The sequence below is a fragment of the Copidosoma floridanum genome, unplaced genomic scaffold (genome assembly GCF_036245765.1).
Source record: "Copidosoma floridanum isolate Cflo_tuat_1 unplaced genomic scaffold, Cflo_Japanese_pri ptg000030l, whole genome shotgun sequence".
Lineage (NCBI taxonomy): Eukaryota > Metazoa > Arthropoda > Insecta > Hymenoptera > Encyrtidae > Copidosoma > Copidosoma floridanum.
In genome coordinates, this window is record NW_028321907.1 from 3,281,410 (window position 1) to 3,301,728 (window position 20,319).

General features: G+C 44.3%; 2 protein-coding genes across 3 annotated transcripts; one reads left to right on the forward strand and one right to left on the reverse strand.

The window, feature by feature from the left end:
* The first annotated feature begins 111 nt into the window (after positions 1-111).
* betaCOP (coatomer subunit beta) lies at positions 112-4,375 on the forward strand. 2 transcript variants are annotated; one of them, XM_089597137.1, is made up of 9 exons: positions 112-247; positions 479-920; positions 980-1,313; positions 1,383-1,671; positions 1,748-2,091; positions 2,162-2,797; positions 2,886-3,330; positions 3,416-3,651; positions 3,720-4,375. In XM_089597137.1, exons 2-9 carry the CDS (start codon positions 553-555, stop codon positions 3,948-3,950), a joined length of 2,883 nt encoding a protein of 960 aa, XP_089453263.1. In that variant the 5' UTR covers positions 112-247; positions 479-552; the 3' UTR covers positions 3,951-4,375. The 2 variants fall into 2 exon arrangements, with proteins under 2 accessions (XP_089453263.1, XP_014207629.2); XM_014352143.2 differs by having other exon boundaries at positions 499-920.
* trpl (transient receptor potential-like) lies at positions 4,374-9,883 on the reverse strand. The gene is made up of 15 exons (XM_014352144.2): positions 9,465-9,883; positions 8,876-9,107; positions 8,576-8,776; positions 8,322-8,511; positions 8,030-8,215; positions 7,769-7,959; positions 7,209-7,678; positions 6,840-7,030; positions 6,624-6,706; positions 6,444-6,565; positions 6,160-6,347; positions 5,869-6,062; positions 5,630-5,802; positions 5,295-5,555; positions 4,374-5,194 (listed from the first exon to the last, which is right to left on the reverse strand). Exons 1-15 carry the CDS (start codon positions 9,627-9,629, stop codon positions 4,856-4,858), a joined length of 3,186 nt encoding a protein of 1,061 aa, XP_014207630.2. The 5' UTR covers positions 9,630-9,883; the 3' UTR covers positions 4,374-4,855.
* Positions 9,884-20,319: the final 10,436 nt, after the last annotated feature.

Consider the following 20,319-nt stretch of genomic DNA (forward strand, 5'->3'; position numbering starts at 1 on the left):
GAAAATCGGTAATCGGCAAGCATGGCAGCAATTTATAGATTACGACGACAGCGCCACTTTCGTCGTCCCGCGGTCCCAGCACCCCCGCACTCGTCCCTCGTCATACAGGAGTGTCAGTAGCAGTAGAAATCGAGTACATTGGGAGAGTTAATGACACGTATGCCGTTTCGTCAGTGCAAAATATAATAGATGTCAATACCTGGTGACAGCTTGACACCGCGAGACTCGTCCGCCCTTTGATAACGAGGTACGTGAGCCCCATAGCTGCCTGACCTCCGATTCATTGCTTGATCACGACAGCTGTTATTATTTGGACGCGAACATAACCTTTCGCTCGCGTCTCTTACACCTACCTGCTTGCTTTAATAAGAATTTCTGCCAAGTAGCTCGTTGATTTCGCGACGCGATAGTGATAAAACAACAAAAACCACGAGTAGCGCGAGACCCAAGTGCTGTCTAATCAGCGTGCATGTTTAAGTACCTACTCACTGTCGACAGGATTCCAGCTGATCCTAACCGGTTCGAGAGCGAGTCCGCGGCGACGACGCCAAAATGAGCAGCATAGCCGACCAGCCATGCTACACCCTGATCAACATTCCGCTGGACACGGAGCCGGCTAACGAGCTCCAGTTGAAGCAGGATCTCGAGAAAGGTGACGTCAAAGTCAAGATCGAGGCCCTCAAGAAGACCATCAACATGATTATGAGCGGAGAACGACTGCCTGGTTTTCTCATGATCATCATAAGGTTCGTGCTGCCGCTGCAGGATCACACTATCAAGAAGCTGTTGCTCATCTTTTGGGAGATTGTGCCCAAGACGACGCCTGATGGCAAGCTTTTGCAAGAGATGATTTTGGTCTGCGATGCTTACAGAAAGGACTTACAGCATCCCAATGAGTTCATCAGGGGCTCGACTCTTAGGTGTGTAAACGATTCCAATACTATGGAGATAAAAAATAATGTATGGTAATTTTTGGTAGGTTTTTGTGTAAATTGAAAGAGCCGGAACTACTTGAGCCACTTATGCCAGCAATAACTGCTTGCTTGGAACACAGGCATTCCTATGTCAGGCGCAATGCTGTATTAGCAATATTCACAATTTATCGTAACTTTGAGTTTCTCATCCCCGATGCACCAGAATTGATTGCGAAATACTTGGAGAGCGAGGAAGATGTGTCTTGCAGGAGAAATGCTTTTCTCATGTTATTGCATGCCGATCAGAGCAGAGCTTTATCTTATTTGGCTGCCTGCTTGGATCAAGTTCCAAGATTTGGAGATATTCTACAACTCGTCATTGTCGAACTCATTTACAAGGTGGGGCAAGATCTTTTATTCTTCAAACAATATTCAAAAAATATTTATTTTATTAGAATGTTATTTCAGGTATGCCTTGCAAATCCAGCGGAACGAGCCCGTTTTATCAGATGTATCTACAGTTTACTTAACTCATCTAGTGCTGCAGTTCGCTATGAAGCAGCTGGTACTTTGGTTACACTTTCAAGTGCTCCAACTGCTATTAAAGCTGCATCCTCTTGTTACATTGAGTTAGTGGTTAAAGAAAGTGACAATAATGTTAAGTTGATAGTTCTTGATAGATTAATTTCTATGAAGGAGAATCCAAATCATGAAAAAGTTCTACAGGATCTTGTTATGGATATTTTGCGTGTATTGGGTAAGTAAAATAGAAATCATTTAAATTAAAAGTATCGACTTGAGTTGAATTGATATTATTCAACTTAATTGTGTAGGCTCACCAGCTCTAGAAGTCAGAACAAAAACTTTGGCCCTTGCTATGGATTTGGTCACTTTAAAAACCATCGAGGAAATGGTTCAGTTATTAAAGAAAGAGATCATCAGAACTGCTGGTGGTGAACAAGAGGATGCTGGAAAATATAGACAACTCCTTGTTAGAACGTTGCACTCTTGCTCTATCAAGTTCCCAAATGTCGCAGCAACGATTATTCCAGTATTAACCGATTTTCTATCTGAAAACAATAGTGAAGCTGCATCAAACGACGTGTTGGTGTTCATCCGCGAAGCCATTGAGAGATTTGATAACTTAAGACCTTTAATTATTGAAAAACTGCTTGAGGTAAACATTTTTTTTTTCTACTGTTTTCAATACAATTGATTTTTATACTTATTTTTTAACTTTTTTTTAGGTATTTTCACAAATTCGGTCTGCTAATATTCACAGAGGAGCTCTATGGATTCTTGGCGAATACGCAACTTCCAAGGATGATATTGACTCGGTGATGTCCCGCGTACGATCTGTCCTTGGCGAGTTACCTCTCGTAGAGGCAGAAAATAAGAGACAAGCTGGAGAAAAACCTCCCGAAGAATCTGAAGGTGGCCAATCTAATCCTGCGCAATTGGTTACGTCGGATGGAACGTACGCCTCGCAAAGTGCATTCAGTACGGCTTCAACCAAAAAAAAGGAAGAAAAACGTCCAACTTTGGTTCAGTATTTGATGGACGGCGACTTTTTCATTGCTGCAGCTTTAGCAACTACTTTATCGAAACTAGCTCTTCGCTACAAGGAGATGGAGAGCGATGAGAAGAAGAGCAAGAGGATGATTGCTGAATCTATGCTAATCATGTCGAGTCTACTTCAGCTCGGTCGGTCTGGTCTCCCTACTAAAGCCATGACACACGACGACGCAGAAAGAATTTCTCTATGCTTGCGGTCCTTGGCTTGTCCAACTCCACTTGTACAAAAAGTATTTACGGAAGGTTGTAGGGATGCTTTGAGCAAAATGCTGGCTGCCAAAGCTGAAGAAGATCAGCAAACGCAAAAGGTACTTTTAATTTTTATTGTATTGTATAAATAGTCACTCATTTGAATATTTCTTATTAACTTGAAAAAAAAAAAAAAAAAAATTTCAGGCTAAAGAAAAGCCAAGCAACATAGTGCAAGTAGATGATGCAATTCAATTCTTGCAACTGAATTGCAACTCTGATCTTACGGGTGGTGTTGGCGACATGTTTGAGCAGAGCTTGAGTGCTGCAGTAGCCGGAAAATCGGGCAGCGAGAAAGAGACACCTGCTCCGAGTGCACTCAGCAAGGTTACCCAACTGACTGGATTTTCAGACCCAGTGTATGCAGAGGCACTCGTTCATGTCAATCAATACGATATCGTGCTTGACGTGCTCATTGTCAATCAGACGGAAGACACGCTGCAAAACTGTACATTGGAATTGGCAACTATGGGCGATCTCAAGCTCGTGGAGAGGCCACAGCCGATTGTGCTCGCTCCCCGTGATTTTGCCAGCATAAAAGCTAACGTCAAGGTGGCATCAACAGAAAATGGAATTATTTTTGGCAATATTGGTAAGTATTGTTATCTTGAATCGGATACATAAAGTGTGCTAGATTAAAAAATTTATTATATTTTTTTTATTTTTTTATTCATCAGTATACGATGTTACTGGAGCCGCTTCGGACAGGAACGTCATAGTTCTCAATGACATACATATTGATATCATGGATTATATTGTTCCGGCCACGTGCACGGACCATGAATTCAGACAAATGTGGGCAGAGTTCGAATGGGAAAACAAAGTGTCAGTGAACACTACCCTTTCCGATCTCAGGGAATACCTCGCACACCTTCTCAAATCCACAAATATGCGGTGCCTAACTCCAGAAAAGGTAGGTCTTGACAGATCTTTTTTAACTCTTTACAGTGTTATTTGTTAACTAAATCATAAAATTGTCAGGCTCTCTCTGGACAATGTGGATTTATGGCTGCAAACATGTACGCCAAATCAATATTTGGCGAAGATGCGCTTGCGAATCTGTCGATCGAGAAACCACTGAACAAGCCTGATGCTCCGGTAGTTGGTCACATTCGCATACGTGCCAAGAGCCAAGGAATGGCTCTGTCTCTCGGCGACAAAATAAATTCCGCACAGAAGAGCACTCAAAATAAAGTTGTTCAGGCAGCCTAATTAAGCCCCAGGGTAATGTAAGTACTTGTGAGAATCTTCAAATACAGTGACTGGTATTTCAAAGAGAAATAAAAATTTATGTTAAAAAATAAAAACTTTTCGATGAACATTATTATCATCAACATCTGCAAAATGCATCGATCCATATTTTTACTGCGTGTACTTGCGTGAGTCGTGAGTCTCTATGTGTGTGTGCATGTGTGTGTGTGTCTGCGCGATAATAAAAAGAGGGGTAGGTAGTGATTTTGACTATTGCTAAGCAAGTTTTCGTCAAAGCTTATATTATAAAGTAAGTCCTTTGTTTTGTGCAAAGAGCTGGTTAATTGTTGATGAAATTCAGTAAAAAAAAAAAAAAAAAAAAAAAAAAAAATACATGTATGTTTACTTTGAAAAAAGAATTATGAAAATATACATTTACTTGTAACTATGTTTTATTTAAAAATTTTTTATGAATAAAAATTTACATAATCATGAAATTTTTGCTCCATTCATTATGAGACTGTAAAACCTTTGTCCCTTATCGTCATTTTTTATGATTAAATAAGTAATGTATGTGAAAGCTGCTATCCTAACCCGTTCTATGCCGAATTTTATTAGCACTACCTTACTCACCACAAGTTTTTACCGTAACCTTATTTGTAAAGATAAGTTACAAATAAATAATATTATCCAGCGTATTTTAATAATCAATAATCAGTAAATAGCCGTTGGAATTTTAAATAACAACATCAATCACAGGGCAAAACATTGTATCGAACATCTTCTCTGCCAAGTTCCGCTTCCACTTTCCAACGGAAAATCAATATAACTCATCATCATCTTCACACGAACAAATATGGCACACACCTTCAGTCGATAATCTCCATGTAGGTATAACAAAGCTTGAGGCCGAACGGACAGTTTCTCTAGAGCCATCCACCAGCTTTCCTCGGTGACCTTGCCGCGGACACCTTCGGCGACCTCTTGGGCTTCATCTCGGGAGTCACGAAGCTCGGGCTCTTTGGCCGCGGCCTGACGATACCACCAGCATCTCCGTGACCAAAGCTCGCCCTGACGCTCAAATTGTTCACCGACAGTATGTTACCGCTGCTGATGTTGCTTGGATGGCAAGGACGTGGAACTGCACTGCCAGGCGCTGGAGCCTTACGCTTGACGCGCGGAGACGACTTTTGGATCGACAACAGAGGCCGCGGCTGGACCAACGAGCTCTCGTTCTCATAGTTCACCGCCACTGGGTCGTTCATCTAACACATGTTCATTATTATACCAACTATACTTTTATTGGATGATGAGACATTTCCAACTATTACGCATAGTTCTGTACACGTGTGTGGTATAACATACCTTCGAGTGGTGGGCGTCCGGAGTGACGCAGCGAGGCGTCGGGGCGTCTCTGAACTCGTCAAACTCGTCGTCTTTCAGTACCCGCAGTATACCCGAGGATTTGACGGGATCGGGTAATCGAATCGGCGACAGCGGAGGCGGGCTCTTCAGAGACAGGCGCCTGGCTTCCTCCATCACGCGCTTCAGGTTCGCCTGCTGTTTCAACGATATGCGATCGTTGCTGCGACCTATTTGTGACTTTTTCACCGTACCGTCTATCACCTGGATCATTTTGGTTTATTTTTAAATATAATAATCATGGCAGATTCAATGTAGTTTTGTGAAAACAGACAGACCTGCGACCAGCGATGCTCGGCAGACTTGAGGACGGCGAGTCGAGCTACTCGCTTCCACTTGGCTGCCATGTCCTCGTTTTCCGGGGACTGCTCGAGACTGATTTCCTCGAGGGGAATTTGAAAATCCTTCAACAGCCTTCTTTCCCAACATTTTGACTTTCTGCCCAGTACCACTGCAATGGATTCATCAGAGTGAGGAATATCGCAACGATAAAATTGTATTTTGTTGTTAAACCCACTTGAACTAGCCGAGGTGTCCGCACTGCCGGTGTCCATCCCGTTTTTCTTCAAAATTTCGAGCAATTCGCATCTCCAGGCCGACACGTCGGATTTGAGCTCGTGAATGTCGTCTTCGGTCACCGGCTCGGTATCTTGTTCCGCGTGGGCGCTCACCACGTACCTCCATTTCAGGGCGTTCATCACTTCATTATATCTGTGGATTTTTATTATTATTATTATTATTTTTTTTTTTTGCCATTTTAAAAATTGGTCAAATCGTTTGCTCTCGTTGCAATAAATTTACCACGTACTTGTGCTCGCGGGCGCGCCTCCGAATACTATTGCGCTTGAACTCGCTCTTGTGTTGGATACCGCATACCCGCAGGAGCATCTTGGGGTGTGGCAGAACATTGAATGGCGGTGGCAAGGTACCACCAGCCTCGAAGTAGCTCATCCACAGCTTGGTACGGGCAAATTTCCACTCGGTGTCCGAGTGTTCCTACGTGGATTGTTGAAACATTTTTTTTGTTGCTAGTAAAAAAAAAAAAAAAAAAAAAAAAAAAATATTTTTAAATAGAGAGGTACGTGTACTCACCTCGATGATGGTGTAACTGTTGCTCATCATTGCGATCAAGAGGTTCAGGAGGACGATTATGTTGATCACGGAGTACGAGCCAAACATCAATAGGCCCCAAAATCGGGTGTAGCTCTTGATTCCTGCATAAATTGCCCGTGAGATGAAACATTTTTTCAATGAATATAATATAACACGTACCGGTCAGTTCAAAACTGTCGATCCCGACGCCGCCGAAACTCGCCCAAAACAGGCTCTGGCAGGATTCGAACAAATTGCTGAATCTGAGCGATACAAAAAAAAAAAAAAAAATGCACCGTCAGTCGATTTTTTTATTTCCATCAAAGTATCGTTACTGTTGATTTTTTTTATTTATTTTTTTTTTTCATCGCGATTTCACACACGACAGTTGCTCACCTCCTCCATCGTATGCAGGCGTCACTCGCCGCGTCCCACGAGGGATCGTTCACATCGCTATAACACTTTTTCCTCTCCAATTCGGCAAAATACCAGAGCAATTGGTTCAACCCACAGGCAAACGCAAACAGCACGAGGGTATAGATGAAGAAAAATTTGACTATGTCTATAACCATCCGCCCAAGAGAAATCTGAAAATGCACATATTTATTATACATTTGATTATTCTCGCCTCTCTTCTCTATATGATATGTACCAGTGCGCGGTGCACGTGCAGTGCAATCGAATAACTCGTGAGAAATTTTGTTGTTGTTGTTGTTGTTTTTAACACACACATTTGGCAAACGAAGAGTAGGCGTTTATATGTACCTGCAGAGGTCCAAGGTGCGGATTGATGCTGAACAGGTGGACGAGCTTGAGGGCACTGGCGACGTTGGCCGCGGCAAAGAAGCCCTCGGAAATGAGCTGGGGATCAAAGTCGGGCCAATTCTCGCGCGGCACCATCGCCGCCGACTCGTCCTGGCCGATCTCCCTCGCCTGCTCGACGTAAGCGTAGACGCGCAGCAGAGCCACGGACACGTACAGGGTATTGCGCGTGAAATCGATGAAATTCCAAAGGTCGCGAAAATACGCGCTCAACCCGTCGGTATATACTTCGCGCATCTCCTCGATTATAAAGCCCAGCACGTAGACCGCGACGATACCCTCGAGGAAGGACGGACCGAGGCCACGTTGTCTGGCCACGCCACTCTGATCCAACTTCTGCCCAGGGCCGGGGTCGTCGCCGAACCACACGACCAATTCTTCGTCAAAGCGCTGCGACACCAGGATCAGAATGACTGCAACAACAAAAAAAGGTTTGTTTCTCACTCAAGTGCCAGATGGTACAGGTACACATGATATCGCGCGTAGAGTATAATTGCACGGACGCAAGAAGAACAGATAAGAGGAGGCGTGAACGAGGAACTTCATGAACGGGCGCCTCATCGTCTGGCCGAGCCTCGAGCCGGGGAACAAGAAGTAGATGGTGCAGTACAAAGGGAACAGCAGAGCCGTCTTGATCAGGATGCAAGCTCGCCTGGTGTTGCTCATTTTTCGAAAACCCGGGACACCCTCGTACCTGTTGAGCGGGTAAAGGTTGGTTTATACACGAGTGCCAATATAGGTACAGGAGATGAGGTATAACCAACCATATGGACGCCAAAAGTTGTTGAACGTGCGAGTGAGCAACGAACTTTTTTTGCCTGTAGCGAATGGCCTCCTCGAGTCGCGCCAGCTGTTTGCTCGGCTCGGCCGAGTGGTCGTCCGGGTCGAAGTTGAGGACTGTGTTGAGCTCGGATGAGCTGCGCGTCTGTTGCAAGAGATCCACCGCGAATCTGCCGCAAACGCATACACATAATATCGTTTGGGTATGAAAATAAGCCATGAAATTGTTTTGATGTATGTAAAAAAGAAATGGTGTGGGCATATACAGACACGTACTTTTCCACCTGTTTCTGGAGCCTCAGGTACTCGGAGCAACTTTCGGGCTCGGAGGTGGCCAGTTCCCGCAGCTCCCAGCTCAGCTGAAAGGCGGTCATCAGGGGATCCGGTGAGCTGAGTGCTATCAGACTCGGGCTGGCGAGCGCCTGGTACTCGGCTATCCGAGTGCTCGACAGCCTCAGAGGATCACCTGTACGTTATATATATACATATATTATATACAAGCATCTCAGTGACGATGGTTATACGTGTACCATCTGAGGCGCGCAGGCAATCTTCGCATTCGCACTTGATGTCGTGGGGCATGGGCAGAGTGGCGCCTCGGTCGAGCAGCAGCTTCAGGATCTCGTAGTTGTTTTTCCGGGCGGCCAGCATGAGGGGCGTCATGTCCGGTGGATATCTCGCCAGCACCGGATCCACCGTCTGCCAGCTGTGCACGATCTCCTTGTCATCGACTTTGTGGACCAATTTTGTGACATTCGGTATTTTTACACCATACGACCGAGATGAGAAAAGTAATTTGATGATCAAGGGTAAAGAAAAGCGGAGCTTACACTTGCCGGTTGCCGTCACTTCGTTGTCGTTGCTGCACAAGAGTTCCTCGTGCTCGAGCAGCAGCTCGACGGCCTCGACAAACTCCTGGTTGATCGCGTGCAACAGGGCGTCCCGCGTCTCGACGCCCATCACGACGAGCAGCTCCAGCATTTCCAAATTTTCCGCCTCTATGGCCAATGTCAGGGCACCCCGGCCCAAACTGTCCACGCAATTTACGTCTATGCTCTTGTTCTGCACGATATATACAATCCAAAGTTGGCAAACATCATTCAAGGAATTTTATCGATAAAAGGGACATTATTGTTTTGTTGCAATCGTCATGTATATTTATTGCCGTGTTTTTTGTATTTTTAATTGAAATACTATAAAGAAGTGCAAGCAATCCATATATCCAAGCCGATGTGAAACAGTAAAAGCTCGGGTAATACACGCGAACGGGCTACCCTTAAAACCTTAGGAAACCATACAAAGCCGACACACTTTTCACCCTCCCTTCAAAGTGTATACATACACACTATGTGCGCAAATACGAAGCAAAAACAAAAGTACTGTTTGCCCTTTTTGCAGTAAATAAATAAACAATATTACCGTGCCCTTGTTGGCGGCAAGGAGGATTCTCCTGACGTTGGACAAGTCCCCTCTCTCGACCGACAGGAGGTACGACTTTTCGGCCAGACTAAGCGGCTTGGGCAGGTGGAAGGCATATTTGGCCTTTTTCTCCGGTGCCGATTCCAGCTCCTTTGGGCTTACCATTTTTGCCTTTCTTTTTTGAAATATCTACACCTTGTAGAGAAAAAAAAAATCTTCGATCCCCAAGCAATGATCCTCCACGGATGAACGATGATTATCAATTAATCGTCCATTCCATTGTAAAGTGTTTCTTCCTCGTCAGAGCTCCCTCGACGATGGTCCATACACACTGGGTCCCCGCAAGGGTCGAAAAGGAAAATCAAGACACACCCAGAAAAATATAGATCTAGTAAAAAGTCGGATGGATGTATGCGTTTGGTCGCGAATCGTCGACTGCCGATGCGAGCCTCGACTCACATTGTGCATACCTGCGCCCCGAGGGGGAGCGAAATCGAATTAGTCCGACTTAACCGAGACCCTATATTGTGGATAATGTTTGCGTATGTGGACGCCCTTGGGTAATTCCTGCATGTTTCATTCTTCTTTCTTTTTTTTTTTTTTGTTTGTTTTTTTACAACGTGACTTACACTCGCCCGCGCACCTGGTGCATCACAGCTTGGATAATACGGCTTTGAGTGACGGCAATGCACATCTTGTTAGCGCGGCCCGGTATGGATACGTGCACGTCCGGGCGTTCATCCCAGTTACTTTGGTGTCTTATTTTTATTTTACTTACTTTACAGTTGCGGTGAAGGACACGTTTTCCCGACGGCACGTGAACCGGAGAGACTTGTTTGGATCAGTAGTGTGCATATTATTATATAGTATCAGTATGAAGCTTATTGCTGGGCACGTTTTTCTTTCGCGCGTCTAAGTAAGGATTCCGCGATTGTCGTCGTTGTTACTTTTTTGCGCCTCTTGGCTAGGTTTTCGTCACCTCCTTGTGACAATTAAGACCCGTTGCCGTCATTTCGATCGATCGTTACGACTTTAGTCGTTTTCCATACGAGTGATTCTTACGTTTGAGGCTGGTGCCATTTTCAGACATACACCTTTCCTTTGATTATGGTATATATGCATGGCTACTGATGATGTGCAGTACCAACACGGTTATTTTTTAACCGATCCTTTGATTTACATCTTTTTACAATTGATAATGCCTTTGATCGTTGACACTCGACGTGCTACTGAGTGACTTTTTTCTACGTGCCCACGCTGCAAAGGTAATCAGAACCTTGATAGTTTCGTCAAGTTGGAGGAAAGAAGATTTGTCCGCGATTGGCATGGACTACCATCAATCTAAAAATAAACGTACGATGTGGATACAAAAGGAGTATCGGTATGTTAAAAAAATCGGTAATGTATAAATATTCGATCAAGATCAACAAACACAGCACAGTACACAGCGATTCGATTCTCCATCGTATGTTCCTTTCTCCACGCGATGTGCAAAAAACAGAATCAGAAAAGAAAGTAAAATAAAAGGAATCGGTCGAACCGTTCCTGCACAACACGGGACGAGGGCGATAATTTTGTTTTATTCTGTTTGCACTCGTAAACAAACGCAGCAGCAAAGTCAATATTGTACCAGCTCGAGCGGAACCGAGTCAACTCCTTCGGGTGCAGAAGGGAAAAAAAAAAAAAAAAAAAAAAGCACGACGAATCGTCCATCCTCCCGGATCATCCCGAGGTTATTTATTCTCGGAACGCTTTCTTCGGCTCGCAGTCGCCCGCTTTGCCGCTTCGAGTGGTTTATCGTCGATGATGGCGAAAGATCGTCTCGTCCTTGTCGTGGTCGCGGTCGCACTGGCGTCCGAGGGATGCGCCGCGGCAGTGGGAAAGTTGTACAGCCGACCCTTGAAGTTCAGGTTCACCGGCGACGACCAGGAGACATCCGCCACCAAACACAAAGGTAAGTTTTCACAAGAGCGACTGTATATAGGTACCTACTACTTGATTCAATGCGTTTTTCAGGTGAGCAGCATCTGCCCAACAACGATAGTGGGGAATTGAGACATTACGACGAGCACCATCATCACGACAGTGGAGAAAAGGACGATAAAGTGATGAAACAATTTTTAGCGCCTATACCTATACCTATGTTTGGAAAAACATTGGAATTACCTGATTACAGAGTTACGAGGATCATCACGAGCGCGATGAGGAAGAAAAAGGGCACTTGGATAAAACCAATCGCAAGCAGCACATTGCCAAGGAAAAAGGACACAGCGATCGGGAGCTCGATGAACACAAGCACGTTACGGACGAGCACGTCGGCGAAAAAAGTAAAAAATCGGAAAAGTACGACGAAAGCTCCAAGTACCACAAGGGCCACAGTACCAAGGGTGAGCACAACGTTGTTAAAAAGGTTGGTCGTTACCCTTGATTGTTTCAAATTTGGTTGTTGCTTGAGGTGAAACTTGTGTAGGATAACTACGAAAAGAAGCACGACTTTTACGACGAATTCCACGATGATGACGAGCACGAGAGACACGAGGAGCATCACGGAGATCACGGAGCTCGCCAAGAAGGTCACTGCGAAACCGAACGCGACAGTAAGGATGTACTCAAGGTAAACGATAAACGTGATGAGTCTTTGAAAATATTCCTGAAATGTCATGAATTTTCAGGAGCAAGGAGAGAAAAGGGGAAATCACCACCTCGGAAAACAGAGCCACCACGTCGAGAGCCACTACAACGATGGCGCGCACAAACATCGTAGCGACCACAGCGGCAAGTTCGCGGGAAAAGATGGGAGCGTTGGACTCGGGAAGATATGGATTTACCGGCTCTAGTAGAGCAAAAAGCAATTACTGCTTTCATGCAACAAAAAAGATCTCGAATGTTACTATTTGTTGATTATGTATACATGTATTTGGTTGAACACGATTTTGTTTACCCTTGAATCTCATTGTAGTTTTGCTTATCCTCGCCTGCATCGTCGTTACGTCGACGACTCCAACACCTCGCGAAGCGAAAAAAGCTTCGCGATTACGTGCACTTGGCTGCGTTTTGCAACGGGACGCGCGATCCGTGCAACTGTGAAATTACAAAATCTCGTCCAACAAAGTAATTTGCGATCGGCTCCGCGTGAACGGCAAAAACGACAGATCGCCTCCAGAGTTCGATGGTCCCGGGCATACTCGTATCTGTATACGTATACGTAAAAAGTCTTCGATTGACTCGTGAATCCGTAATTGGTCAATTCTTTCGGTAGAAAGTGAAAACAGTAGGCGTGAAATTGCCCTCCTTGGCGCTGTTGCGGTGTATCTGTTTTTTTTTTCCCCTCCTCGTCTCACCTCTTTTACCGCGTGAATCCTGCTACTCGAATAGCAAAGAAACTGTTATTGTTTGAGAGAAAAGAAATTTGATGTTTTAGATATTATGAGACAAAGAAATAAAATCACGCGCTTTTTCCGGTTATTCGTGTAACCGATGGAAATAACGAACCGATGACTAAAAAGTTCTGGAAAAAATCATCTCGTTTCTTCTGCATAATCGTCGTAATGACATAACTCGTAGCCGCACAATAGACACCACGAGTCTCCCTGTACACGTAAAATAAAAGGACATGAAATCGTCACGGTGTGCGACAAACCCCGTGTTTCCAGAAAGCTTCGCCGACACGTGGATTGTGCAACAAACCGAAGGAACTTGGGGGGAGAGAAAGGAGGAAACACCCAAAGTAGTCATGTAACTCCGAGGATCAAACCGTTCCGAGGGACAATAAAACTCACGGGACGTAGCCGCGAGCAAGCTCAGTCTCCCGTCGGATCCGAAAAGGGGACCATGGCGCACCGGCGGGTGCTTCTTTTCACCCTTTCGCTCCTTGCCCACACGGTACCTTATACGTACCATATATATACTCTCGTTACATGTACCCGATGACTTGTGTGCTTTTCACTCCGTCAGGTGTCGCAATGCTCGGGAAAAACAACGACCAATCCACACAACTCCAGCCAGAACCCGACGAGCGTCCACGTATTCTCGGATGGTGTACTTCACGACGCGGAAAGCCCCCAGGGAGAGTTGTCCATCGCTGCCTACGAGCCTCAGAAACTCAAAGCGAACGAGACTACGAAAAGAAATCCAGCACTTGCAGGTAAGCCGTACTTTGAATCGCCAAATTGTCGTTTGAACCACTCCTTCTCCCCAGAACCCTCGAACCTCGGGCCGAGAAGCGACCGAAGGTCCCGACCGATCGATAGACGCGAGCCATCACCAAAGCCGAAAGTAACAACGGTTCGACGCAAGAGCCGTGGTCCTTCGAAGGATGTTACAGCTGCGTTGCAGCCCGTGGTGAGCGTCAAAGCGCCTTCTTCCGACTCCGTTCCCGCGGGCCAAACTTTGGCTCATCGAACTTCGGCAATCAAACAGCGAAGCTACGGCACTACACTGACCGGTGACTCCGGGGAGCCTTGGGGCCGTTCCAAGACACCCCCAGCGGGGAGTACCAGGGTGGACATCCCGGAAACCGTGCCCTACTACTCGACGATTGCGCTCGGGCACAGTCCCCACCATCGTCAACTGTCGGATGAGCTACCAGCTGGGTTCGACGAAAGCCAGACGGCCCACTCGATATCGCCGAGGAGAGGCGTGAGGTACGAGCAGGCACGTGGTGCGTTATCACCACCCGTTACGACGACGCGAAAACAAGCTCCGGCCGAGTCGGCGACGGCTCCTCGGCGGAACCGGTTGGAACCGGTTGGGGAGACGGCTCGTGTCGTTGCGACAACCGAGAGGCCCGAGGAAACGAGTAGAGAAGAAAGCATCACCTACGAGGATGCCAGCGGTGGGAGGGAGCCGTTTAGGATAATGGTGGCGCCCCTCGACCAGCGGAGCCGCTCATCGTACCGGGTGATGGAGGACGTTTCCGATGAGGAGGAGGATGACGCGTCGCAGGGGGGAACGGAATGGTACTCGGATTCGGAGTCGACGGAGCAGGACTCGGATTATCACGAGGATCAGTCCCTGGAGCAAAACGTGCCGCTGGCGACGAAAGTCGAGCAGCCCGTGGATTTGGCCGAGGAGGCGGACCACAGGAACGAGGAACACCTGGAGGCCAAGGAGGAAGGAAGCGCCGGCGAGGGCGGAAAGGACGAGCACCATCGGGAAGGCGAGAAAGGCGAGAAGGTCGGTGGTGATGATAGTTGTTGTTTTTTTTTTTTTTTGCTTCTCTTTGGGATTTTTTTATATCTTAAAAAAAAACAAATTGCGGTGTTGTTTTGGCACCGCAGAGCTACAGGGAGCACCACGAGCACGAGGAGGGCGAGAAGGGCCACCACGACAAGGAGAAGCACGACAGCGAGTACGAGGAGAAAAAGGGGGCCAAGAAGAAGCACTTTGAGGAGGCCGAGGCTTCCGAGGAGCACAAAAAAGGGGAGGAGAGCGAGAAAAAGTTGGGGTACAGCGAAAAGGGCAAGCACAGCGAGGGCCACAACACCAAGGGCGAGCACTCGGTCCACAAAAAAGTACACACACGTGGCACGAATTAATGTATAACCGCTCTCGTGCTAAATAAAGCTAGTGACCAAGTTGTTTTTTCCTTTTACTCCGACGCAGGACGAGTACGAGAAAAAGACCGAGTTTTACGACGAGTTCCACGACAGCGGCGAGGAGGAGAAGAACGAGGGCCACCACGTGGAGCATCACCGGGAAAAGGGCGGACGGTACAAGACAGGCCATCGAAACGAGGCCTTTGACGAAGGGGAGCATGGGAAAAAGGGCAAGTACGAGAAGGGCCATAAACACCACGACAAAAAGGGGCACAAGGAGCACGAAGGACACGAGGAGATGCACCAGCACGAGGAGCGTCACGGGAAAAAGGGATCCAGCGGTGGTGGGAAGAAGTGGACGAGCCACGGCAAGCACTCGAGCTGAGATTCTCTCGTACTTGATCGGGCAGCCTTTGGCGTGCGCGCCTAGTGTATACTTTGACGGGGCAATATTTTGACTTTGCTCTGGCGAGTATATACACATATATATATATATTTTTTTAGTTATCGATACTAATTATTTGTTGCCAATTTGTTTGTTTGTTTTTCTTCGTGATGCATATGCGTGTGAATATGAGTATGAAAATTTTTTGCTGTTACTCGTTTAGTTGTTTCATGATAATTGTACATAAACACATCAAAAAAGATAGTACCCAACTTATTCATCTAGCGACGCGTGGTTTTCGCAGTTTCGATAATTCCCTCTATACGTACGAAAAAGAAAGAAAGAAAGAAGAAAAAACAAAAACAATTTTCTCTCAAACATCGTCCCACCGGTTTGTCCAACGTTGCGTGCAAGATAATTTCATTTCCCAACTCCCATGATGCCCCACGATGATAATATCACAGCGTTTACGGCTTGTTTACAGGAAACACGGTAATATTAATAAGGCAAGGAGATTACGCGAGCGGAGTTAATAGCAACGCGCATAATACCTACAACAGGTTGGAAAACGTCCCCATTAGCGAGGGGCGCTTACGTGCACGCAGTGCCGGACTTTAGGGACTTTAATACGCCCCGAGGCCTCCGCGAGGGATATATTAAATTCAGCAAGTCTTTAGTATACGTAAAAGGATGGAAAAAAAAAAAAGAAAAGATAGCCCGGCCTGTACACGCACGAATGTGATACGGTTGCGGTCTCGCGCGCGTAATCCTCTCCGCCTTCCATTGTTGTGTGTATATACGTAAGGATAGATAGTGCTGCGGGATCGAAAGCGTTCCCCGATTGCTCTGGGCTCTGGCGAGAGTGCCCAGGACCGTGACGACCGCTCTGTGTACACATCACTGCTTACGGTGTCGCGCAAGTGGATGGATGACGAAAGTTTGATGAATCATCATCGGCTCTCTGGTGTAGGTGTACTTTTTTTTTTTTTTTTTTTTTTTTTTTTTTTTTTTCCACCCGCAGTACAGTGATTCGATGCTATATAGGTTGATGGTAATTTGTACAATCTGTCCATTCGATGATGAACCCATGCACGATAAATATAAAGGAAATCAGTGCCCGAGGAGGATTTCATGCTATTTACGTCTGATGCAGTATACAATTAAACTCATCTGATTTGAATCTAATCGGTGATACCGATGCACGTAATTATCGTGTCAATTGTGAATTGATACTTCGTTTATATGAGTAGGCGGCGCGATGTGGCGGTAAAGTCGCGGTATGTTGATTTCGATTGGAAAAAAGAAGCTATGAGGAATAATCAAGACAACATCGTCGTATTCATCGCCGTCACCCTGGCAATCTTCCCCTCCCGTATTCTTGCAGGTATAGGTATATACAACTTCTCCCTTCGATAAATATATATCCTCGTCAATCCTCGTGGGACGAAACTTTTCCGAAATAATTTTTTTTTTTTTCTTTTTCTTTTCATCCTCTGTGCACACACGCATCGGCAATCATGTGTATACATTACGTCTACGTATCACCCCCTCCCTCGAAACGCATGACACGAGCGTGACCCGATTCCTCGATAAATTCCAACGGACGCGTGGCTCAAAAGGTAAAGATCGTATCTTCCGTTTCGTGGGGTGTACTCGCTGCAGCTTCTTCTTATGTTAGACTCGGCGCGACACCTTTTCATTTTTCGCGCTTCGATGGGTCCTTAACTCGCCACGCCTCCCTTCTTTTTGTTTCTTCCGTCCGTTCCTGCATGAAAGTCATTTACTACAAAAATCCATACAATACACCTTCGTTCATAGAAAACTCATTTATTACTTCTTTTTTTTTTTTTTTTTTTTTTTTTTTTTTTGCTGCTTTTGATGAATCAACGCTGATATATTTTCGATTACTGTATAAAAGTTAGGATATGGGGGGCACATCAGGGAATAACAAGAAAAAAGGCATGGATTATTTAGATGCAAAGTTTCATGGGTAAAGTACGTGTACCCTTGCGATCTTTTCTTTGAATTTACTTTTCATAGAGTTTTTCCCAAGTGTATTCTTACGAATAAACGCTTCTTACACGAATTCGTTTTCACTTTGTGATGAAGAAATAAAATTTAAAAAATAATAAAAATAATAGTCCTTGGATCTCTAAAAATTATTGCGAAGAATATTTTAGCTGGAGAAAATTATGTTACTCAACTGTCGCGTGTTTACTGTTCGGGTGTGTGTGTACCGGTACCTTGAAGATGACAATCAAAAAAAAGTCAGTCAAGAGAATGATTGATTCGGACACATTACTACGACCCGTAAATTGCATCTAAATATATATAAGTATGTGTTCGAAAAAAAAAAAAAAAAAGTAATAACAAAATATACTCCCTACCATCAACCATATAACACGTGGAGAAAGAAAAAAACAGAAACATGTCGTTCGAGTGAAAAAAACATTTTCCGGAGCATATGCTCGATTATATACGGGTGCACTCAGTCTGATTAAGCATAAAATGGCCCTTTTCGCCAAATCAACGCCTCGGATCGAGTTTGCCTACTTTGCGTGCAATTGCGCGTGTGCTTGCGACTTCCAATACTCCTCACGTTAGCCCACGTAGTATATATACAATTTCTATCCCTAATCGATTTTTACAGGGACTTTTATGAGTAGTAGGTACCGTTGCATTGCGCAACTTTTACGACCAGTTAGGGCTGGAAAAATATCGTCTGTGCACGCGTTTGTACTCGTTTTGTTGAAAAATTTTGTTACAACGTCGTTTATTACTTTCGAAGTTTACAAGCAAATGTTATTTCTAATTTGAAATCTGTCAAAAGTACGAGCGCGCGTTTATGTATTTAATAAGCTCAAGGGTCAAGAATAAATGTCGCTCATGGGGGTTAACTACCGATGTATATATACTTGTAAAAGTCATTGGGAAACCAATAACCGAAGCCGTAGGCTTTGATGGCGTTTTTTTAATTGGACGATCAAGTAATGACGGTGGAGGAACATTTTGTGAAATATTTTTTTTTTTAAACAAATTTTTTTTATTAGGGAAGCTAATGGTCCATTGTAATATACTGACACCTGATGTTTGTTGTTTTGACATATTTTTTGTAGATAGATTGAGTGAAGGACACAAAATTTGGACATAGCAACGAAAATTATTTGTGCTAATGTCTCCAAGTATATTTTGTTATTAAAATAAATCAAACAACTATTTATCACACTATATTTTATACACGAGTGTATACTTATAATAATTAAAAATATGAGATGACATGTTTGTACTGCAAATAGGAACTTGGCCAAGTCGAATTTAATTGAAATTTATTTGCAAATCAAACTAGCTATAGTTAGATAATCCTCGCAAAAGTAATCGAGCGTTCGAGTTTTGGTGTTGGATCGCACCACAAATGAAATTCAAACGCAACGCGAAACTAAACATAAATATATATATATATATATATATATATATATATATATATATATATATATATTGCATATACTGCTTATTGCATCTGATTTCACATCAATGTCGAAATTAAATTGAGCTTATCTCAATCGTGGCTTATAAAGTTATATGAAGAAAATGCAATGTGTAGATAATATAATTGTTTGGCAGTAAAACGAGATAATCTTTCAACTAAACCCGTTTTCTATCGCATCTTGTAGCCCATGATCCAGTAATATTGCAGAATAGTTTTACGCAGTTGTATAACATTTGCACGGGGAAAATGGCAAAAAATAACGGGATCAAGAAAAATTTATTCTTTAAATACTATACATTTTTTTTTTTTTCATTGAATGTAAGCAAATAAGTTTATTTGGAATTCAGAGGCGGAATTTACTAGTTCACATATTGTAGTTTGTGAAACGCGCGAGCAAACGACAAAATGTACCACATAACTTTTCACTCGTGGGTGAGGATTTTAATAACAGGCAGTGTAGCATTTCCTTTGCAAAATTTAATTTTTCCCGGAACTAATAAAAGCTGAAAGAAAATTGCCTTTTTAAAATAAATTTTCTACACCTCGATCAGCTGTGAATTAATCAAGTCCACGTCTTATTGCACTTTGAAAAAGACTCCCCACAGTGAAATGTTATAAGGGCCTTTGTAAAAGAATTATTTTGCGTTTACATCAAACTCCGTTTTGAGAAACGCAGCTCCACTGTAACGCGTTTTTCTTTAATCTAAATTATCCTTTGTTTGATTTTAAATCAAGAAGCTTTTGCCAATACCCATCTTTATTGAGTGACATTTTGCACGCGCAATTACAAAATTACGTGAAAGCATACGTACGAAAATCACCGAATTTCCCCGTAAACGTGTTAAAAACCAACGTGACTCCGAAAAAAAAAAAAATTTTAGACCCTTAAATTAGCAAACGAATCGCAATGGTTGACATCTGCACGGCTGCCCTTAATTACCCAAAACAGATCTTACTTCTCCATCCGAGTGTAAGTAAAAATATTAGCAGCCCCCAAAGACGCGGACACGCGCTTCTTTAGTATTCATTAGCCTCGTGCTCGAAAGGGTAACGCTACACGGCAAAAATTTCAAGAAACGAGCCATCCCCCTCCCCAATTACGCGTAAGTATTATTCATAGGGTTTTTGCGTGAGTATCTCCCCGGGTAAATTCTTGGCGCTGCGCGCTAACAGTGTTCTCATGTTAGTCGGGATAAATTATGTGTAAAAAGTCCACTTTGACGAAATTTACGAAACAAGTTAGGTGTGTCCTTTGAGTAGGGAGTCTTTTCTGGTGATGAACAGGCGAATAACCAACGCACGGACCGAAAATTTCCCACGTCAGTCATTCGAGGGAATGCAGGTCTGGCGTCACAAGAGAGGGTTGCCACGATGCATTCGTATTAGCGTGGAACAATACGCATACACGTGATGGATGGCCGAGAGCGTATAGGTGCGCGGATCTGA